Source organism: Amphiprion ocellaris, chromosome 14, assembly GCF_022539595.1.
Source record: "Amphiprion ocellaris isolate individual 3 ecotype Okinawa chromosome 14, ASM2253959v1, whole genome shotgun sequence".
Lineage (NCBI taxonomy): Eukaryota > Metazoa > Chordata > Actinopteri > Pomacentridae > Amphiprion > Amphiprion ocellaris.
This window is the reverse complement of record NC_072779.1, coordinates 18,072,971-18,095,956: the sequence shown is the minus strand read 5'-3', so window position 1 is coordinate 18,095,956 and position 22,986 is coordinate 18,072,971. Positions and strand designations below refer to the sequence as shown.

At 41.3% G+C, this 22,986-nt stretch overlaps 1 protein-coding gene across 1 annotated transcript; it reads right to left on the bottom strand.

Annotated features, from left to right (window-relative positions):
- Window positions 1-595: 595 nt before the first annotated feature.
- Window positions 596-21,737, bottom strand: LOC111571975 (protocadherin alpha-C2-like). The gene is made up of 4 exons (XM_023275426.3): window positions 18,938-21,737; window positions 16,363-16,421; window positions 11,319-11,404; window positions 596-4,887 (listed from the first exon to the last, which is right to left on the bottom strand). Exons 1-4 carry the CDS (start codon window positions 21,476-21,478, stop codon window positions 4,577-4,579), a joined length of 2,997 nt encoding a protein of 998 aa, XP_023131194.2. The 5' UTR covers window positions 21,479-21,737; the 3' UTR covers window positions 596-4,576.
- Between the last annotated feature and the right edge of the window lie 1,249 nt (window positions 21,738-22,986).

Below are 22,986 nucleotides of genomic sequence, written 5' to 3'. Positions count from 1 at the left end.
GCAATATAGGAAGTAGCTTTCAATCTGTTTAAGTGCAAGCATCACCAGCAGTTTCAAAAGGAGGGACCCAGATGCACCATCCACACTAATATGCACTCATGGCCAGAGCAGCTGCCAAAACATTGAACAAAGAAGCTCAGATTACGTATAAGGAGCATGACATCGTGCTCTGCTAAGGACACAATTGCTCCACTGAATCTTTACATAGCAGACACCTGTTTGCTTAAATATTAATGCTATGTTTTTGTTCAAAATGTTGCATGTTGCACCTTTAAGAGTAACAGATAGTTTACTTATAGATAATGCTATAGCACACTGATATCCAGCTTGTACTCACCACTTCTGATCATACATCATCTTACTCTATTGTAGCCAGTACTACCATTTTGCAAATAAATAGCTTAACAGTTCTAACATTTTAGGGATTCTTGTGTATTTGCTGCATTACTATGTAACCATTCACTATGAGCTGCTGAATAAATCATGTTGCATTACTTTTCCAAATCATGGCCAACTGAGTAAACTTTCCCAGTGAAGTGGAAAGCCTACTGAAGATGAAAACAAGCTGTTTAGTTGAACTGAAGTCCGAACACGGTTTAAGATATTTAAGAAAAAAACTTTATTTGTGACTTATTAACAAAACACATTACCAGATTGATTAAATCATAAGAATCACTATTATCACCTTTACAATGATGAGCAGGTGTACAAAAAAGTTATTAACAGATCTGCACTGTAACAGTCGGCTGGAATGTGTCACTCACTGCCACACCCAGCGACTGAGGAACATTCACTATACACAAGCAGAGAATACATCAACTTTATTTTTTTAGACCATTTTATGTATTTTTTATTATTTTTTTTCTTGTTTTTCTGCCTTTTTCTCTACTGGGCAAGGAATAGATATGGAGGGTGAGTAAATGATTTCACAATAGTGTTCATCATTTCGACGCTTAACACAAGTTTAAGGATTGATTTTCTTATCTATGAAAATCATATGGGTAGAAACAGAAAAAAAGGCATTTCATAGCATAACACAATAGCATTATGTATATCTAGAAGATTAAATTCATTTTCAACAGGATAAAAAAATGTGATTCTTTTAAGGTTTTTCCACAAATTACTGTTTGCTATGGCGTATCTGTATGTACTATATGTATGTATGTTCATGTGTGGGTCTTTCGATGTATGTGTATTGTCTTTGAGAATGTGTATCAGAGGTATACGTATTCCAATACGCATTTCCCAGTGGAAAAAACATATCTATGTATATATAGTATCTATATATTATCTGTTTCCTTTGCTTATAACATGCAAACAGCCACTTGGTGATCTGACAGCACAGAAGTACACCTGAAGAACTGGGCGGGGGGGAAGGAATCGTGTGCATGGGAGGGTTTGAGCCGGATAGCAGCACCTACATACCTCTACAGTGATTGGTAACACGATGGTCGAAGAAAAGGAACACTGAGGTGATGTTTTATGACACTTTTAATCATGTTGATGCTGCTCCAATATCTACTGTTTGCTTTCTCTACCATGCTAGACCTGGGAATCACAATGTCAGGACCGAATTTTAATTACACTGGGATCACCTCTCAACCCGGACGCTTCTTTCACAGCACCTCCCAGCAGCTTTCCTGATTTTTTGTGTGGCAATAAAGCAAAACAGTATAATTCTAAAGTCTTGCCACGTGCAAATGTTGAGTTTTGCTTATTGTTACCTCTCACTGGTGCACCATAATCGATTTTAACATTGTGATTCATCCCCACTTCTTCCCTCGTTGAATTCGACCAACAGCTTCTTCCAACTGTTGCCGAACTGCGATTCATTTACTTTTTAACCCAAGCTGATCAGTTCTGACAAATTGCAGACACGGGGATAACTGCAATACCTCTGCAAAAGAGGAATGATTTCCAAATAGTTTTGTTTTTCTGCTACACAGAATCTATACAGTACACTACAATGACTGCTATATTCTGACTCTGCGTTTTTGCCACTCCATCTTGCCTCATTATATCCAGAACACCATAATCTCAGTTTCTGCTAACCTGTCAGGCGTCCTCACAACACAATACGTGCAACCCAAGCGAGGGTTGACAGAGCTGTCAACAACGAGCAATCAGAGGAGACACTCTGGCTGAAGCGCTTAAGCTCGGTTGAATCAAACAAAAGATGCATATGCGAGTGTTGTGTGTTTGTGTGTGTGTCCTATGCATGTTTTGTGTGTGTAAATATGCAAAATACACAAATGTTACAGTGTTACAACTGCACAGTTCATTGAAGGAGAGTGACTCTAAAGATGTCGTCCAACCATGTTGATTCGAGGAAGCAGGAGTAGAGGGAGGAAACAGGCAGCGGGCAAGCAAATCCTACAAGCACTGAAGCAGTCGAGGCAGTGGTGCAGGGCTTGAAGAACAACTACTTAACATTCAAAGACAGAAGTAGAGGGATCAGGCTTGAACAGAAATGAAGCGACGAGCAACGTTTCCTGCGTCCCAGCCATATAATACACTCCCATATTAAGGATGGCATCGGCCTTCGGTTTTGGAGTTTCCAGAAAGGGCTGTGTATTCTTTTAGTATATTTATAGTTTTTGTATTCATATGTAGTGGAATAGAGGATGTGTGTTTGCTTGTTTGTACGTGTGAGTAGGATTCCGGTTGAGTCAGGGTTTGTGTACGGTAATGTGTGTGTCAGACTGTGTGTGCCGACACACAGTGGGATTAAGACCCCGTTGACCTGTGCCATATTCCAAGAGAAGAGGCAAGGTGAGGGGCCGGTTGCATCAGCTGCACGTAGGTTCCCTAGTTATATCCGAGGTAGCCACTAATCCCAATTCTTTGCTAAATTACAAGCGGTACCACCACAAAAATCTGTTCGAACAGAACCTTAAGTAACAAGTAAATAATTAAGCAAGCAATAAAGCAGGTGTAAATGATACAAAGCCACACAACTGCACTCACTAACAGTAAAGCAAGATTTTTTTTTCTTTTTTTCCCCTGCTCACAGCATTTTTTTTTCAGCAGTCCCATGCTGTTTTCCAACTTGAAGGGACATAGCAGTTATTTTGAATGCTTTTGTCCATTTTCTACACATAACATGATACTGCAAACTATTTTCCACTTGATTTCTTACTCTTTTCCTTGGATTTCTTTTCCTTCAGGCAACATCTAGTTCCCATTTGATTCCATAAAATATAAATAATTAACATGCTGAGACTTGTTTTAAATCTAGCAGCTAATCTGTCATGTCTATGTTTTATTTGTCTGAGGTCACGTTATCATGATAATGCAGGAGCCACATTATCATATGACAAAAAAATACCTTAAACAACAACAAAACCAGATGCTGTGCTCACTTTGATGAGTTTTTGTGTGAAATAATTTTGAGTCTCAGCTGATTTTATTAGAATTTTGTGCTATAATTCAGTAAAAGAATCAATAGCTGCCTGCAAAGTAGCAAAATACAACAAAAATACATGATTTGGAAATTGGTTAGCAGTGATGTTAATCGTAAAATTATTTGTTGAGAGTGGACTAAAACATGCAAAAACTAATGTCCTTTAGGAGTCAAATATGGAAACCAATCATAATTTTTTATGCCAATCTAGTTAGTTGAAAATCTATGTGGTTTGCACACTTCAGCATGATATTGCTGTTACCGATTGGCTACTCATCTTAAATCTTAATCTTATAAAAAGATACAGCCTCAAGCCCCACCCCTTCAACACCCATGCTCCAGTCGAATTTTGCAACTTGCTAATTGCAAATGAACTAGCAGTTATGAAGCCACTACTTCATAAACTAACCTGGGAACAAACTTGCGCATAGTTGGTGCAACCCAGTCCAGGTCCTCAGCCTCTGCAATGTGCTATGTTACACTGACACAGAGCTCTATATTCGAGTGTGGTCCTGCTTCTCTCAGCCACCTCATTCTCACAAAGGTGCTAAGCTTATGGTACGCATACTGGATGTTGTTACTTTTTCTTTTTTTTCTTTTTTTTTTACAAAAGACCACATTTTCAGAATTTCTACAAGGCCTCCATAATATTGAAAACAAAAGCCTCTGTTTCTTTTTTTTTCTTCCGTTAGTTCCGTTAGTTTGGCTTTCACTTCCTATCGGCAAGCCAAAAAGGAAGGGGGCCTGAGATGTCAACACAGGCGGCCTCAGCTGACAATGGTCAGATACAAATAGTACACCTTTTCAGGTGCTTTCATTTTTACTATACAAACTTTGGGGGAGGGGTTGGGGATGTTGGGCAGCAAATAACAGAAAGGCTAATCTAAGCCAATAAAATCCTTTCTGTTGAAATTTGGTCCAGTCTTTAGATAAAGATCATTTGTTTACAATAAACCATAGACTTTTATTGGCCAAAGTTATAGCAAGTTAGTTCGCTTGATGTGGGGAGCCAAGCCTGGTCTAATGAGGATTTGGCCACTGTACAATGTCTATGCAAATGTGGTACAAGCAGGCTCCCTTGGTTCTATAATATGCATTTGGCTTATTTTTCTGGCTCTGAAATTGGGATGGTAGTTTGTCGGTAGCTCTGCTTTCAATCCGGCCCCTTCTCCTCTATTCATCACCGTCATCCTTTCCTTTCTCCTTCTTGTCCTTCTTGTCCTTCTTCTTCTTTTTCTTCTTCTTTGCCTCCTCCTTCTTGCCAAAGCTTATGAAGTCACCTTTGTCATCGACAGGGCCCGAGTCGTGGCGGATAGAAATGATGGCTGGAGATCCGGGGATGATGAAGGCTTCGGGGGGGATCTCTCCAGGTTTCAGGGGCTGAGGAGGGCCGTAGCCTTGTCCAGCGCCGTATCTGAAGTGCCAGCTGTTGCTGTTGACTCCTGCACCCACTGGGGGTGAGAGCTCTCCACCACCCTCTCCATCTAAACAAGTAAGGGAAGAAAGCGGAAAGAAATCATGTCAGATGTGGATATTTATTACATCTAACTGCTCCGTTAAAGGAATAGTTTTACATTTTGGGCAACCTGCTGAGAGTTAAAAGAGGAGATCAATACCACTTTCTTGCAAGCTAAGTAGGATGTTACAGCCTAGGAGCAGTTGCCAGGCAACCAGGAGAAACTCCAGGAAAGTGTTGAATCTAGCCAAGAAATAGTCTAATTTAAAAAGACTAAAACAATTTTTACAGAAAAAAATACCTCATGTTGAGCTTGGGGTGCTAGTAGACAGATTTTGTTACTTTTTGACAGAGCCAAGCCTGCTGTTTCCATTTGTTTCCAGCCTTTGTTCCAATCAAACCTGACTGATCAGTCGCATACAGTATTTACCATGCAGACAGGACTGTGGTTCCAGCTTTGTTTTTTGCAATTAAGCACACGCTCTTCCTTTAAGCATCAGTGTCAGGCACAGTCACTTCTTACACATCCTCATAATATTTTTATTGCTGTTAAGTGATAGATGCAACATTTTCCATTCTAGCCCAGACCTCTTTAATTTAAACTCCCTTCTGCTATTAGCTTACAATAACTGTTATGGCCGTCATGCATTGTCCTTTTCCTCAACTTTATTATTTAGTCGATGGCCTGACAATGGCACGATAGCCACAGGGAGTGGATATTTTCAGGACAGCCGTTCAGCCAAGATCACAGAAGGGAATACTGGGGTGGGACTAACCTTTAAACCACAGGGATGTTTAACATGGCAATGGGATTTGTATTTGTATTTGGACGATGGCTGCAGCATAATCCTCCTCTCATAGGAGGCCAGAGACAGGGATTCAACCCCTTGGTGCACAAGCATGGATGTGAAAGAGAATAAAACCCAGATAGCAAGCCAGCAAAAAAAAAAAAAAAAAGAGCGCACAAAAAACAAAAGTGGAGGAAGGGACCTATATATAGGAGAATCATTATGAAAGGTAAAAAACGGATGTAGCTATTAAGGTCAAAAGGGCAAATATATTTCAGAATGAAAAGGAAAGAGGATGTTGGATGAGATGAAGAGAGCGACAGCGAGAGAGAGGGAAAGAGAGGCAGCAAGGAAGATGGGGGTGGGCGGGTTTTACAGACACGGTGCTCTCAGGCCCACACCAGTTCCCTCTGCACTGACCTACTTTCAGTCTGGATTTTATTTAGATCAAACGCAGGCCCTTGCAAAAAGATTCTGTTTGATTTATCTTTGTAGGCTATTTATGACATTGCTGGAGAGCTGAAATGGTTTCAACCACCGTCCCATTGGGAAATACACTATTCTGAAAATGTGTGCCGTCCGTATACAGAGTGTCCATACAATGAGTTAATCGAGTACAAGAGTAAATTACATGTATAGACTATAAAAAGAACAGACGTAATGGACACAGCTGAACTGCTCTATAGATAGCTCTGCATTATCACCCCGTTTAACCACTCCTACAAAGAGCATATATGAACTGAGTCCTATGATATATTACTGATCCTTGATGCACTGTAAATTGATTAGATATTAACTCAAGAAAATGCTGGAAAGGATTGTTGTTTTCAATATAACAGCTGAAGTCAGATATTGTGGTACGTAGTAACATGCTATTGTGACAAGATCACAAAAAAGACCTGAGACATAAATAATTTGTTCTCTTCTTGCAAAAATAGAAGAATTCATTTTTAACTACATGACACAATTAGCATTTGAAGGACTGAGAGACCAAAAAAACATAAGTCATAGTTACTGAGGAAATCCAGATTTATCTGGTTCATTGGGTTTTTATAATTTTGTCTCATTTTATGTAACCATCATGTATAATTTTTGAAAAGAGAAAAAAGAAAAACTCCAACAGCCGCTAATTGACCAATGTAATTGAGCTTGTTTGATAATTAGTCAGTGTCAGATGCTATCATCTTATCTCACTATTAGCAGAGTTACTGCTGTAATACTGTAATGCTAGTCAGCTTTAGGATTATGACATTTGATGGTATGGTCTGTCTGTATTTGATGTGGGTATTAAGCCCAGGATGCGGCTGTGGTATTTCAAATAAGTCCTTTTTGATTGGTATCAGTGGTTAGACGGGGAGGATTGCTTCTCATGGAGAGAAGGAAAAACATGTTTAAAATAAACAAAAAGACGGTCACCGAGTTAAAGGAAAAGCACAAAATACTGTGAAGCAGAATGTGGATGAGCCTGCTGAGGCAGTAATGCAGTGCAGTGCATGGTTGGACCGAGTGCAGTGCAGTTTTATATAACTGGTGCATCATTTTCTGTTACCTGATCCTGCTATTTAAAGGAATGTGTTTGATGCTTAGATTTTAGGAATACTAAAATAGCACTCTTTTGCTGAGAGATCACTAAATACCCACAAACAGATCTTTTCACATTTCACAGATTAGTGTACGTGGGATATGTAAAACCATTGCAGTGAAGGACACACACAGAATCGAGGAAACGCTATATAGTCAGATTTTAACTTACAATAGCAATATTTTTTACAAATGTAGCCATTGTGAGTCTATCATTATGGAATATTTTCTGTAGTTTAAATTTCGAAAATGAATGGTCTGGGGACTATGGATTTGTGAAAGAAATCTCAGATATTAGAGGAAAAGTTCACTAAAACACTAGGATCCAATCTCTGAGGCAAACAAATGCTGAGATGACCATTAGATTTATTTTTGAAAGGTTCATTTTGAAGTGTGTGAGGACACGCACACATTTATAGAACTATGGTTTCTGGGTGACCTAATGGTTTTGGCCAAACCATTACAGGTTAAGCTATGACCTACTTAGTCAAGTGTTGGATAATTTGTTGACAGTATGGAAAATCTTTGTGTGCAAATTTGCTGGACTGGTTATAGTGCTGCTATAATTGTTGTGTCCCTGCAGTGAAGAAAATAGTGGACTACCACAGCAATATAGTAAGTGGTTCTGGTGTATGTGCACCTGATGGGATTATAACAGCGCATATGTCTATGCATGACCAGCTGAGCTACAGTGTTAACAGACTGTGAAGCGTCTAATCTAGTAAATATTGTCTGAGTGTCTTGGGACATCCCAGGGCTTCCTGCACGGCTGTGACAAATCCAAACCCTTGACGTGTTAATTAAAATAGGGACCCAGGTATTAATCAGAGATGTTGCTGTATGAGTATATGTGCATATTAAAAATTAATTCATAAGGTGTAGGTCATGTCACAGCTTGGTACAATTCTAAAGAGCTTTGCTGGCTCTGTGCTGATGTTCCTCTAACGTGCCTCTGCCAATGCTTTATCTTAGCCCATATTTCTGAGCAAATGTGCGTCTGAAGCGGATTATGGTGTAACTGCTGGTAAGCAGGTCAGTAAAGCTCCTTGTGAGGAGGTTGCTATGACACCTGATGTGGGTATGTGGGTGTTTGAAGCCTCATTTTGTGTAACCTGATGTCCTACATTTAAATAGGCTATGTTATTTTCTGTCTGGTCCAAGACACGGTTCCAACTAATATGAATCCCTCTGGTGGTTTGTAGCCCATGTACTAATCTGACAGTCACACAGTGCTTGTGTAAATATATGCGTAATGCTGCATGTATTCTGCATGAGACATATCTACATAAACCATACTTTCTGATATTGTTTCCTCTCAATCGGCCGTTTGTCCTTCTGAATACCTGCCCTCGCAGAGTCCCCTTCCCTCTACGCCTTCCTACTCCTTCCTTTTTTTTTTGTCTCTAAATATTCCATTCAGAGATATGGCTGGTTGCCATGGAAACTGCCTTCGCCCACTCCCTGCTGATGGAGGGTGCGGCTGCTGCAGCAATCTCTCAGTTAGACAGTGTTGCCAGGCAACAGGTCACATGGCGTTCCCTAGCAACAACACTACTGCAGGAACCTGCCAATCCTCTTAACCTTTCTCTCACTCCATCCCCCCACACCTCGCTTTTTTCTCCGTCCCCCCGTATATCTCCTTTGCTCTTCCTCCTTCCAAAATTGCTTTTAATGTTAGCGGATCTCCCAGTGTTTTCATGGCACTGTCTTATTACTGATAATAGCCTTTCTCCCCCTCTGGCATCAGACAAATGTCTCCTCATCTGCGCCATGGATCACTTACATAAACACACTTTTGAAGGTGCCGCATTTAGATGCACCACAGCATGTCAGACAACTTCAACATGATAACAATTCACTGCTGCAGACAGGAAAATGTGTCACAAAAAGGCTCCACCTCTTGATGCATAATAAAGAGGATCAACCTGCAATCTAGTACATGCCTATGCTTTAGCACTGAGCCACTCCTAACAAATCATTTCCTCATGCAACAATGCACCCCTGATAGGACTGCAGTATGCTGCTGCCTTAAAGAAAATATTTGACTCTTTACATGACCAGAGTGGCAGCTTTCCTTCTGCTCTGAGAAAAATGTGCAAGTCTCTGCTGCAAGCTGGCACAGAGATACTGGAAACTGGTGCAGTTGGTATCTCAAATAATTCCCCAGCTCTCTTTTCCAGAGAGAGAAAACCCTTCATATGAGCATGTTTAGTAACCAGCAGTAAGACATATTCTGTCACTGACTCGCAGAGTGATTTACTGTGGAGCTACGCTGTTCCCTAAAGTCTCTATGTATGTTCTAATTCCTGCAGCTAGACAGCAAATCAATGAATGGAAGCTGGGCTGAAAAGAGGAGGGAACAGCACACAATGTTCCAAATAATCTTTTGGAATCTTGGTTGCAAAAGTCTTTTCAGTCGCTTCTGTGTGTTTCTACACACAATAGTAGTTCTCCCAAATATTCTTAGTCATTAGCTCTAAGCCAGTGATGGTGTGAATGATTTAGCACAGGTCATCACTGAGGTCAGCTCTCTTTACACTTATGCTGGGCTGCTACATATTTTCAATGTTGCCACCCACTCAGGACAAGACATTTCTTATTAAAAAACGGTTTTCAGTCTGTAGCTCTTCCTGCTGTCGGCTACTTTTATGGAGGATACAGTTGTTCATCTGTGGCTTGCATCAGGGCCTCGGGCTTCTGGCATCTCAGCTGAGCTCTGCATGAACACCCCACTGGAATTTAAGGTGGTGTAGATATTCAAAGGACAATTCTTTCAAACCACCAGTAAACCAAAGATGGATTATATTAGGTAGAATTTGCACTCTGGTGTGGTGACATCTGACGATGGCATTAAACTCCCTTGATGATTGTCTCAGCACTCATGTTGCCTGTACTATGAAACTCCAGATGCAATTAAAGGAACGAGATTGACATTTTAGGAAATATGTTCATTCAATTACTTGCTGAGAGCAAGCACTGATACTACTTTCAGGTCGTGAAGTCTAAATATGAATGGACAGCCTGCAGATGTTATCTCAGCTTAGCATAAAAGGGGTAAAAAGACAGGCTGACTCTGTTCAAGGGTGCAAAAAAGTGAACGTAAAAAATCTAGATGTAGCTAAACTGCTTTGGTTTTACAGTTTGTGTATAGTACAGATAAAAACAACATAATATTTTAATTATTCGGATTGAGAGGTTCCATCTGAATGTATCCATGTTTCCTTCAGTTTTTTACACTAAAGTAAACTGTCATGTAGGTGCAGCATCATATGGCATATGGACTTGAAAATAGTTCTCAGCTGTGAATAAATAAAATGCAATCATAATGAGAGCTAAATCTATCAAAATACAACTTGGATTATAAAAACAAAATACAGATTTTTACGTCATTAATGATGTTGGCTGACATTATCTCTGCAGCACTACTATTTAGGGAAGTAGGGTGGAACATAAATCATCTAAAATGGCAACAATTTATTAATTGTTTACTAAAATACTTAAATAACATACTCAGTTTTACATCATGCAACAAAAAGGCCAAAAAAAATTGCGGATATCCCACCTATCAAAACAGCAATTGTCTGCCAGTGCCTCTCAGTAGTAATCCTTGAAACTGATCGAGCTTTATTCCATAATCAGTTCTGCTTTTAGTCCAATAATACACGCTCAGATTTTTGCTTAAAACATGTCATTCTGTCTACAACAATAACAATGATAATGTTGAGTCCTCTCGATATATGTTGGACTGAATATGCTGTTTCTCTTTATTTACTAAGCAGCATCACATAGATGAATGCACAGTGTTATTGGTATACGAATATCATTACAGATATCATTACACATCCTCCAACAAATAGCCTGTAGGTCATTTTTAATAAAGAAACATACAGACATTTCAGTACACCTGATTTACAGGTAACATCCCAGATCGGAAGCAGTCCCATCAAAAGTCTCAGTTTTCTTCAGCTCTAACATATTTTGCTTTTGCAGAGAAAATGTAGAAAGAAATGTGCTGAAATCATCTTTTACTCATCAGTTACAACTTTTCTGCCACCGTTGCTGACATAAAGATTTTTTCCTGACTACTGACCTGCAGCACTGGATACTGTGGGCCAGTTCTGGACCAGCATCCCCTGGGCTCCTTGCATCACTGAGGACTCCTCCATGTGGACAGAACTGAAAGTAAGGAACACATTCAGCAGAACCAATGAGACATTTTCAAATATACTGACAATATGAGATTTAACTCTAAGTAACTAATTCGTATTTAAAGAAGTAAGACAGCATGCCAACAAAAGAGCTTACAATGTAAAACTTTTCAAGCAGCATTAGTCACTGTTTCAGGCCTAGACAGAAAACAGTTGTTTAGTTGCCCGGTTTTGGATTATTTCTTGTGATCTTGTTGCCACTAGCAACAATTTCCTGCTTTTCATATTTAAAAAGAGATCTTTAATGTAGAATACACTGCCTTAACACAATGTGATAAAGAGACTTTTACTATGAAAGCAATGCATTAAAATGAAATTTGCCTATCAATAATTTTATTATTTACATCTTCCTGCTGTGACAGAGATCTCCTGTGAATAAGGTGGGAAAAAATGTCATATTGCTGAATACAAATGCATTAAATCTATTTAGCCTTGCAAATTATTGCAGCTCCGCGATTTACATAAAAAAAGAGGAATATTTAAAGTACGTTGTTAGAACCATTTTGTCATAAAATGTCACACATTTTAAAGATTTCAAAACTCTGTTTTTGAAATAAGCACTAATGAAGAGTAACAGGATATGACAGAACCTGTGATTGCTCAAAGACTCAAAATATGTGTACTGACTAATGTAGGAGTTCATGCAGTAACGTTCAGGTTTTGCTGCATGAAATCTTGTATTTTTCACTGCCAGAGAAAAATTGCTTCTACTTGGTGTCACATTCTTTGGTTCTTCATGAGTAATTTGGCTGCCAAATGTAAGGCTTACTTGGAAATAGAGTTATTTTCTGGTTAGACCAAGATAAATAACCACTAGAGCAGTGTACATATCATCACACATGGGATATGACTAATGGCAGTGGATATAGTTAACTTTCTGTCAAGTTAGTTTATCCACACACTCTTTATCATGCTTCATTATGAGTTACCATGTTATGCTGCACTCATTTTTCTTTTCACACCAGAGGGTTACAATTCTGGCTGCCATGTTAACAGCTCCTGCATCAATGGGGCTGTGACAGCACCACTGCGAAGTTATAGGCTCAACAAATGTGCACATTCAAGTTGCTAGGGAAATGGTGCCACTTGCACAAGCTGACCAAGTGTCACTTCAGTCGCTCCTGTATGTTTTACTAATTTTGTAGCTTATGTGTTATATAGATTTGCTGTGTTTATCATCCTTGATATCTACATTTGAGCATTTTTCTGTATTTTTAACTGAACATTTGTTATGTATTGTAGGGAGGGAAAGTTGAAAATAAGATGCATTTTAGGACTAACAATGCATTGTGAACACCTGTTTCCATGCTGTTGTGGTTATATGGAAATGCGGTCTGTGCTGTGCCCACATTACATGTTTATTATTGAGGCTCACAGCATAGCATAGGTATCCATCTTAGTGGAAAATCACCATTAGTGTTGTACATCATCATTTATGAACAAAATATGTGTTGAATGGCACTCCAATATCTATTCAATATATATAATAGTGACAGAAACATAGAATATAATGTGTATGCTTTATTGTATTTCTTTAGTTATTTATCTCCGCGGTTAAGATGTTAATTATTTACAATTTCGCTTGGTATACATAACATATTTACTGCAATTGAAAGTACACTGTAAGTATTTTCCGCTGATCTTGTTACATACTTACATTTTAATGTATGGTAATTATGTGTATAAAAAGTAGGACACCCCTACCACACCCAGTGCATAAAAATATTGAAGATTCACTCTATAAGCACAACAGAGACACAGAAGATGGCACCAAAGTGGAAACGTTGAGGTTCCAGATTTTATTTTTATTTTTGTCAGCACATCTGAAGTGTACTTTTCTAAGCTCCGCTTTTTTATTCTCCTGGCAGGCAGGTAGGCAACACAGATGGAAATGTGCAGACAGTTCCTTCAGATTTCACTGTTGGTTCACAGTCACCTTGTGTTGACTCAGACTTGAAAATAGTGCATTAACATTTCAAAGGATAATTAAAGATGCAATACGCAAGATTTTGAGCATAAATATAACAGGAAACAGCTATCTGGCATGTAAACATGTAGTGGAGTATAGGGTGTCCTTAGCAGAGATTGACATCATGGTGGCTTTGTGTGCATATTAGTGCACATTAGTGTATGTTTGTGCATACAAGATTCTCACTTTGCAACTACTGGGCCCCCCTGCATTTATATACAATCTGAGGTTGGAGGATTCTGCAGGTGCCTCAAACACCAAAGAATTTAAAGATGAAGTATTTTATTTATGTAATGTACCTAATTTGTGCGCATTTGTTTCATTTCAGCTCAGTGTGAGAGACTCTACTGCTGTTTTAAGGCTCTTCTCTGCTCGTGTCTGTTCCACTCTGGCTTGTGTGTGTCTGTCTGCACACACAACAAATGCTCATGTTCTGATCAGAGCAACTCTGGTTAATCATCCAGTCAGTCAAACCATATGTGGAAACAGACACACACTGACTGGAGCGGAATGGACAAAAGCGGTGTGAAGGATACACCGGTGAAGAGAATTTAGCAGTACTTGAGCTGACAAACATATGCCTTTCAATGTATTTTACAATACTAGCTGTGCCAATGGCTGCAGCTAGATTTGATATTTTGGCACTCATGTACACTACCTTTCTACTTGTAAATAAAAAGTGAAAGCAGAGGAGAGGTGTGGCAGGTGTGGCTGAAATCAAGTCTGAAATGCCGCTGAACTAATATGATCCACTGGTTCAGAATGTTGCATTCAGGACATTTAAGGTTCATAATTTTATTTTAGCAATATTTAAACCCAAAGGAACCCCAAGAACTTGGCCTGTCTAGCATCACAATGTTGCACCATTTACTGGATCTTTGCAACTTAGCGTTTGTGTGGCTGTTTGAACATTTTATAAATACATTGCAGTATCATCTAATTAGCTGGGTTCGACTTCCAAGAGTTTTGTCTTCGCCGTGAGGTTGCCTAGCAACAAGAAGAAACTCCAGGTTACTAATCCCAGCCAAGTAATACCCCCAAGGCATTCTGTTTTGTATAAATGAAACAAAAGAGATATAACATGTGCTTTAGTAAGATTTAGAGGTGCTGGTAGGAAAATTCATTACTTTGAAACCAGGCTGCTCTTTCCTGTCATTTTCTATGTGTAAGCTAAGCTAAGCTAACTGGCTGCTCTCTGTTTGCCTTTGTATTTATCATGCAGGCATAGTGGTGTCAATAACAGCATTTGAGGAAAATGTCTTTCCCAAGATGTCAAACTAATTCCTTTAAAAGGGTGAAACTGCAGTGCATAAATGTGTTTTTGTAAATGCTATATTGACATGCAAACCCATCCTTGAAAAGCTCTCCCCCCTCATACATTTGTAATGGATATAGAGCATTCTGTATAGGAAGACCTACAGTGGCTGGGGCCTCTGCAATGCAGCACATCAGTCCTATGTGAACCTGCAATACACGTTATGTTGATTTCTAATGAATAAAAAATTACTGTGTGCGTTCTGAGCCACTTTCGAGCTTTTACAAAGTCGCTGGTTTAACGTGTGCGAAAATGACACGGATAGGACTGGTGCGGTTCTACACTGACTGACTACACCGGAAATATGGGTCAGTTACGTTTGTGCTGCATGCTGTGTTTCGTGTGATACATTACAGCCTGCCTGTGTTGGGGTTAAGTGTTAATGTGACCCATCTCTGCGTCTGTGTGTGTTACAGGCACTGCCATTTTAAAGATGGCAGCGGCAAATTGCAGTGATGATTTATGTTAATCCATGTCATGTTACAGTGACTTGATGAGAGCGTGCACATTATGATCCCTTCCACGCCACAGAAATTAACACTAATATCCAATTAAATCAAACTTAGACGGAGCAGATGACTGCACAACCGAGTGGTGAGCATTGTTAGCATGAAATTATGAAAATTTGGTACAAAACGCAGGCATATGGTGGAAAAACTCATTAGTTCCTGATGTTCCAGCTGTCCTCGTCTCAAATTAGAAAAACACTTAATTACATATTTTCCTATGACTTTTATGACCTGATGATTACAAAAAGTAAATGATAGGTGTAAAGTTGCAAAAAGTAAATTGTTTTCCAGTTGTTGGTTCTTACATATATTTATCATATTTATTTATATATTACATTCAATACAACAGATGTTGAGATATAGTGCTGTGTGAATCTGAGAGAAAAATTTACAAATGTTGTTTTAGTGTCATATTGGGCAGATTAAGTGTATCAGCATGCTTTTAAATATGGTCAGAATTGTGCCACATATGAGACCATATTTGAATAAACAGTGCATGCAAGTTCAAAATGTCCTCTGCTGTCTGTGTTCACAACTTCTCCACTCATCTCCTGACAAAACTATACAACCACACAGAGAGACGCACACATGTGTGCATGCAGGGCAGTTGGACATGCAGACACTGATGCATGTGCGCATCTGATAATCTGAGAAAGGTCATCGTCAGCTCATTTGTCCTTCATGCTTCCTGCTTAAAGACTGTAAGTGGGGGAAGCGACGCTCAGAATGTAGATGACCTATATAATATTACACTGCAGAGGGAGAGGGTTGTGCATCCACTGATGGAGCTGCACATGCCTTTTCCCAAAGGAAAAGGACAGGGTTGAGGTTCGAAAAAATGCTGAGGGGGCCACTGGCAGTTGTTTCTAATAATGGCAAGTACTGAGCTGCTATATTATGTTGCACTGTGTTTTTTGGCTCAGTTTTTCATAGATGTCATTCTGAGGTGCGGAAATCTGTGGGACTAGTCTGTCAATGAATATTTTGCTTGTTGGTACTAAAGCTGCAATGAGAGCATGAAGGGTCACTGTCATGGTACAGACTGGATGTCGACACGGTGAGCAGGACAAGGTGTTTCACATTTTTCTAGATAATCACAAGTTGCAAAAGAGTTAAAGATGGAAAATGCTTACCTCTGCACCCCTGCCCTCAAAGATGCCGAATATCGCCAGTCAGCATTCGGGGCTTTTGGCTGAGCGAGCAAGAGGTAAAGAGAGAGAGGAGGGGAAAAAAAAGCAGAAGAGAGAGAAGAGAAAGATGGAGAGAGAAGAGAGGGGAGTGAGTTTAGTTTGATCTCACACTGTGCAGAGCCAGGCTGGGCCATGGTCTCATCAATTAATCATGACACACCAGCCCTGGATGTGATAGGAACACTGCAGTTGTGTCCCCCATTGCAAGCACACACACACATACATATTGATATCCACACAAGGATTTTAGAAAGGGCACTGACAGAGAGCCATTATTGACAGTTTTTGGACAGTCCTTCACTCCATGGCTCTATAAATGTGAGAGCTGGGAGAGTTATGCCCTTTCCCTGAGTGCTGGGGTGTTTGTACAGACTGATGTGTATGTGTTTGTGCGTAGCTGGAGTGTATCTGTCTGCTCCTGATGAACCGGGGCTGAGTGCTTGTTATTCCCAGCAGCCTTCTGGTAAATTATTGCCTTTAAAATCCAATAAGCAAGAGCCATCATCGCCGGGGCAACCGCATCCTATTTCTCTGACCTGAGGCCAGTGTTACAAACACATTATAGCAAATGTATAGGATTTAGTGCAGGACAATGTGAGACAAATCATCAAAATCTTTCTCCGTCTTTTGAGATGTACCTAATTCTGATTCTGGAGACTGTATACGTCACATAAATCTTTATACTATCATTAAATGAAAAATACTTGTGTTTAAGTGTTTAATGTATTTGCATTATAAAACAAATTAACAATATGCTATATACATGATTCATGTAACAAAGAAAATTTCAAGATATTGATGAAAGTGACAAATCTTTTTAAAAACATATTTAACACCCCCTCCTACATGAGTTTTATAGTCCTGAGTTATAGTTTTTGGACTGTTAAAGCTTTTCACTATGTCAGCGCTACCAGATCTCATTCATTTGTCTTTGATGATGCCAAATTTTGTTAATGATTTAAGTCTGAAGCCTTTAAGTCCAAAGAACCACATGAATCTCAAAGGGGGAAAAGTCACATTTTTAATGAGCTTTTCTTTCATGGCCACTAATTACGCCTGACTCTTTCATAATTATTTTCCTCATGAGTAGGTTCTGTGCATATGCACAGCATGAAATGACTGAGAACACTAACACAGATTTTAGTATCCGCTCTACTGTAGTACAGTGCATGCTAAAATGTGTCAGCATCATTTAGGCTGCATTCATGGGCCTCAAAAACACTGAATAAGAAAAGCTGTTAAACAAACAAACCTGCTCCGGCAGCAGCAAGTGTCCCAGATAAAGATGGCACATAATGTTCCTCAGCTAAATTCAGAGGGGAGTATTTTCTGCTGGTAGACCCAGCCTCTTTGAGTAAATCTAATTTGCAGGGCTAAGGAACAGAGGCTGGAGGTTAATTTAATTTACACTGCTATACTGCTATGTCTGTCTTGGTAAGAGATTCTTTTTGTAACTAATGTACCACTGACTGGCACTTGATAATAAAGATGATGCATTCAGGAAACCTTCTGACCTCTGGGGCCTTCAGTTTAACAGTCTAGCAATAAAAGAATACATTAATACATTATTCCTATATGCAAACCATCAATCTGTGTAGCTTCTCAGTCATAAAAGCAGAGTATATTTACCCAGAAATCCTTGCTGGAGTCAAACCCTGACTCCTTAAATTTAAGACTAGGAGACATGAAGTTTTCAACTTTTAAGGCAACGAAAATGGTGATTAGAATGCATGCAAATTGCTGGGATCACACCAGTTAAACAGCAATCTCTTATAAATGAAGTTAAATCATGAGTAATGCAGACATAGCAGGTGAAAGCATTTACTTTTCCAAATATTGAGAAGTCATAAAGGGTTTAACAAACTTTGTTCCTGAAGTGCAAGAGTAGTGCAGCCTTAGAGACAAGAAAAACACAACATTTATTCTAAGAATAGAATCAACAACTAGTCTTGTGGTGGCTTTGATCAACACAATTAACCCCAACTGCTTCAGCGTGACTGCTCAGCTTTACTCACTCACTCAAACACCCCCACAGACTAGTCAAGCCCACATGCAAAGAGAGTGAGCCAGTGGTGGAGAGGATACATGACCCGTTCTTGGAGTAGATGTGATGACAACCTCGAACTGAAACACAAATCTCTGAATCATCAGAAATAACACAGGAGCCTTGAAAAGCATCAGGACTGACACTAATTCAGTGTGAGTGCTGAGCTGGGCTGGGCTGAGTGACTGCACAGTGCAAGGGAGGAAACTGAACAAAGAGAATGAAGGTTGCAAGGATTCAATTCATTGCAGGAAGGGGATCAAACCTGACATGCACGAATGTCAGCTCCCTGCAGGGACAAAAGACACGGCAACAATGCAATAACCTTAATTAAAGTCCAGATTTGGTATATGTGTCTAATTTTGTTTGCAACTAAATGAAATTTCATTAGAAAGCCACTGATATGTAAACATGATGAGTCATGACCTTCCAGTTATGCAGACAAAAGGTAAACATTAAAAATTAATGACACACCTCTGGGCAGATTTGCAGTGAGGCATCAGGCATACTCAGTCTCCGTACAAATCCACTCCCACTGGTGAAGAAGCGGTCGGCACCACTGCCCCAGGTGCCGCTGATGGGCCGTCCTGTGTTGTAGAACATGAAAGTGTCACTGCCAGAGGTGGCTGTCAGGCAGGTCTTGTAGCAGTAAGTCTTCGTTAGGGAGCCATTCCCACGCACTTCGATGTAGTGAGGCTCCACTTTAAGGTCTCTCCGAAGCACCACATTGTTATTAGGCTGTCCCCCGGCTGCACCAGCGCCTCCTCCGCCAGCACTTACGCTGCTGCTCCCGCCATCTGGAGGGGGCTTCTGTGACACACAGCAAGGGGAGCAGGACCCCGGCTGGGTGCAGTAGGCGTGACAGCGAACGATGGCGAGCACCACCACAGTGACCAGGAAAACAAAGGTTGTGGCGCTCAAAGCCACGATCAAATAGAGGGTCACGTTGGAGAAAAGCAGTGTGCTGTGAGGTCGGATGATCCTCTTGGGGTCGGGGGCCACCTTTGGTGGCACCTCCATGACAGCCACATTGATGGTGGCGGTGGAGGAGAGAGCAGGCTGGCCATGGTCCTTCACAACGACGGTTAGGGCGAAGGAGGTGGAGTTGTCTTCCAGGATCCTCCTCGTGGTCCTGATCTCACCCGTGTGTTCATGCACTTTGAACAAGTCCAGGTCAGTGGCCGTCTCCAGCACATAAACCAGCCAGGCATTTGGACCAGCATCTGCATCGTATGCCACCACTTTGGTCACCATGGCACCAGGCTCAGCGTTCTTTTGTACCGTCTCTAAGGAGCGCGTGCCATTGCCAGGAGGGTTTACTATCAGTGGTGCATGGTCATTCTGATCCATTATGTAGATGTAGACAGTGGCAACGCGGCTGAGCGGAGGAATACCCCCATCTTGGGCTTTGACCTGGAAGTGAAACTCTCTCAGTGACTCATAGTCGAAGGCTCGCAGGGCATAAGCCTCCCCAGTATCGGCCTTCACAGACACATACGAGGTGACAGGGATGCCATGGTTATTGTCATTGAGCACTGTGTAGGTGATGCGTGCGTTCTCTTTGATGTCTGCATCTTGAGCTTTCACAGTACACAAAGAGGCCCCGGGGGCATTGTTCTCAGCCACATACACTGTGTATGAAGTCTGCTCAAATCGCGGTGGGTTGTCGTTTACATCAGCCACATCCACCTGTATGGTCTTCTGGGAGGAAAGCGGAGGATTTCCTCCATCTGTGGCACTCAGAGTGACATTGTAGGCATCAGTGGTCTCGCGGTCCAGGAAGGCTGAGGTAACCAGAGTGTAGTAGTTTCTGAATGACTTGATCTTGAATGGAAGGCCTGCCGGGATCTCTAAGCTCACCTGCTTGTTGGCGCCAGAATCCCGGTCAGTAACACTAATGAGGGCCACCACTGTGTCAGCACGGGCGTCCTCCCTCACAGGACTCGACAGAGACGACAAAACTATCTGAGGGACGTTGTCATTCACATCCACTACCTCCACCACCACCTTACAGTGTGCTGCCACGGCCCCTGGGCCCTTATCCATCGCCTGGATGTACATCTCATAGGAGTTGGTCTCTTCATAGTCAACATTGCTCCTCACTCTTATCTCTCCTGTGTTAGTGTCCATGCTGAACATCTGCCTCACCCTCTCTGGAGTGTAACTGCTGAAAGAGTAATAAACCTCTGCATTTGTGCCCTCATCTAGATCCGTGGCATTCAGTTTGATCACCAGTGTGTCTTTGGGCGAGTTTTCCAACAGTTTCACCTTGTACACTGAGCTGTCAAACAAGGGAACATTGTCATTTGAGTCCAGGACCCGCACATTGATTTTCGCCGTCCCTGTTTTCTCTGGTGTCCCACCGTCCACAGCACTTAGAATTAATTGGTGATAAGGCGTCTGTTCGCGATCAAGGGGCTTTTTGAGCACAAGCTCGATGTGCTTTGTATTCAGGGAGGGTTTGTTGGACACCAGCGCGAAATGGTCGTTTGTGCTGAGCTGATACATGCGGACTGAATTGGACCCAATGTCTGGATCTTGAGCGTTTTCAATCGGGTACCGAGAGCCCGGTAAAGCAGATTCAGTGACTTCCAGTTGATACTCGTCTCTGGGGAACTGTGGCGCATTGTCATTGGCGTCCACAATCTCCACCTCAACATGGTGCACCTCAGTAGGGTTTTCGACCAGCACCTCCAGATTAATGAGGCAGGTGCTGGACAGATCACACAGCGCCTCCCTGTCGATCCTTTCATTGACGAGTAATTTCCCATTTTTAGGGTTGACAATCACGTAGCGTTTACCGCTGTTGGAGGTTACCTTGATTTTTCGGGTGGCGAGCTTTCGAATATCCAGCCCCAAGTCGTGCGCCAGATCACCGACCAGTGCCCCATTTTCCAGTTCCTCTGTAATAGAATACCGTAACTGTCCAAACGAAAGGCCACAAAATAAGGAAAATATCACAAAATAAAAAGGCACATTATTCCCTATCCAGTTGCATATCCCCGCCACAGCCATTGCAAGCTCATAGGATCCGCAGACGGATTAAACGCAGCCTTCCGCCTTTTTAGCTTGCAGTATCTCGCATCCCAGCACCTCATTAAGGTGGGCTAATTGGTCTCCGGGTAAACGAAACAGAAGCGGCTCATCCATTGTGTTACCCGGCTGAGGTGGATCCTCTCCAGTGCATCCATATTTCCTTTGTCCGTGATGCGCTTTTTTTCTGTCTCCAATGCGCGCTGCTGACGGGTGTGTTTCCCTGCCGCTGGAGTTGTGAGAAAATCAAGACAGACGAAATGCGCACACGTAAAACCGGAAAAGGACAGGACACCTTTCAATAATAAAACCATCAGAAGCTTCACTCATTTTCTTCATTAGGTTTATTTGTAGTAGAGGACAGAAAAGAGGACACGTGTTGAAATGTCTTCTTTTTTGCATCACGTTATTTTCTAAAATAAAAAGCTGAGAGACAGATCTGATTGGTGGTTTTGCTAATTCCTACCTAAGTTGTGAACTATTATTTATAGATTAATAATAGCCATTATGTATAATGAACAGATGCTTATGCTTTATCTATCCATGCATTATCTATAACTGATTTATCCTGTGGAGGGTCAAGAGAGGCTGGAGTCTATTTCCAGCTCAAACAGAGCAGAAGACAGGATACATCCTGGACAATCGATCACAGGGCAAACAGAGAGACAGACAAACCTACATTTTCACATTACACCTACATCAAATTTAGAATCACCAAATGTTATACTATGCATAGCTTCAGGCTGTCAAAAGAAAACCCACACCAGCACAGGGAGAACCTGTTATCTCCACACAGCTGACACTGGCAACATGCAGCAACGGAGCCAACCACTGCATCACTTTTAAATCATAAATATTTCATTTTCTTCGAGTTAATATTGCTGTTAACTATGTACCACTGATCCCTCTCTGCTTACAGTAAGTGCTTTATTAAAAAAGCAGCAGCACAATTTCCATGCGCAACACTACTAGCTTTATTTTGAGTGCGCAAAAGAAAGTTGAGAATCACAATGTTGCTGAATTGACGGTGGAAGGAGCGCATCCCACCCTAGCGCGCACTCAGACTCCAGCTCTCTCCTCTCCGCTGTGGCGCAGCTCCCCTCCTCCCTCCCCACCCTCTCCTCTCCTCCCATCCCCTCCATGGCGATGTCGGCGTATAGGGTCTGGGAGCGAACAGACGACCGACACATTAAAGCACCTCCAGAGAAAAGGGGGGGCGATAAAGAAGCATGGCGACCGCGCAAAAACGACCGTATGCACAGCCTGTATGCGTGCACCCAGTGACACCAGTCGTTCCATCCTCAATTCAGATGCACTGTGCAGCACGTGACTGAAAAATTAACGGTGGCATTAGTGAAATGGAGAGCAGAAGCCGAAAATTAGGCTTAAGCATTTTATTTACCAGATTGGACGCACTGTTGCGCGTAAAATGAAGAATAAGCTGCAGAATGCACAAAATGTGCCACTCCCCCCCCACTGAATGCAGGACA

Excerpts from the sequence above, each read along its gene's own strand:
- LOC111571975 (XM_023275426.3), bottom strand. The coding sequence starts at position 21,478 with ATGGCTGTGGCGGGGATATGCAACTGGATAGGGAATAATGTGCCTTTT. Across the intron at positions 16,422-18,937 it reads CACTGCAAATCTGCCCAGAG|CCAAAAGCCCCGAATGCTGA; the intron begins GTGTGTCATTAA and ends TTGCTCGCTCAG. Across the intron at positions 4,888-11,318 it reads CACAGTATCCAGTGCTGCAG|ATGGAGAGGGTGGTGGAGAG; the intron begins GTCAGTAGTCAG and ends TTACTTGTTTAG.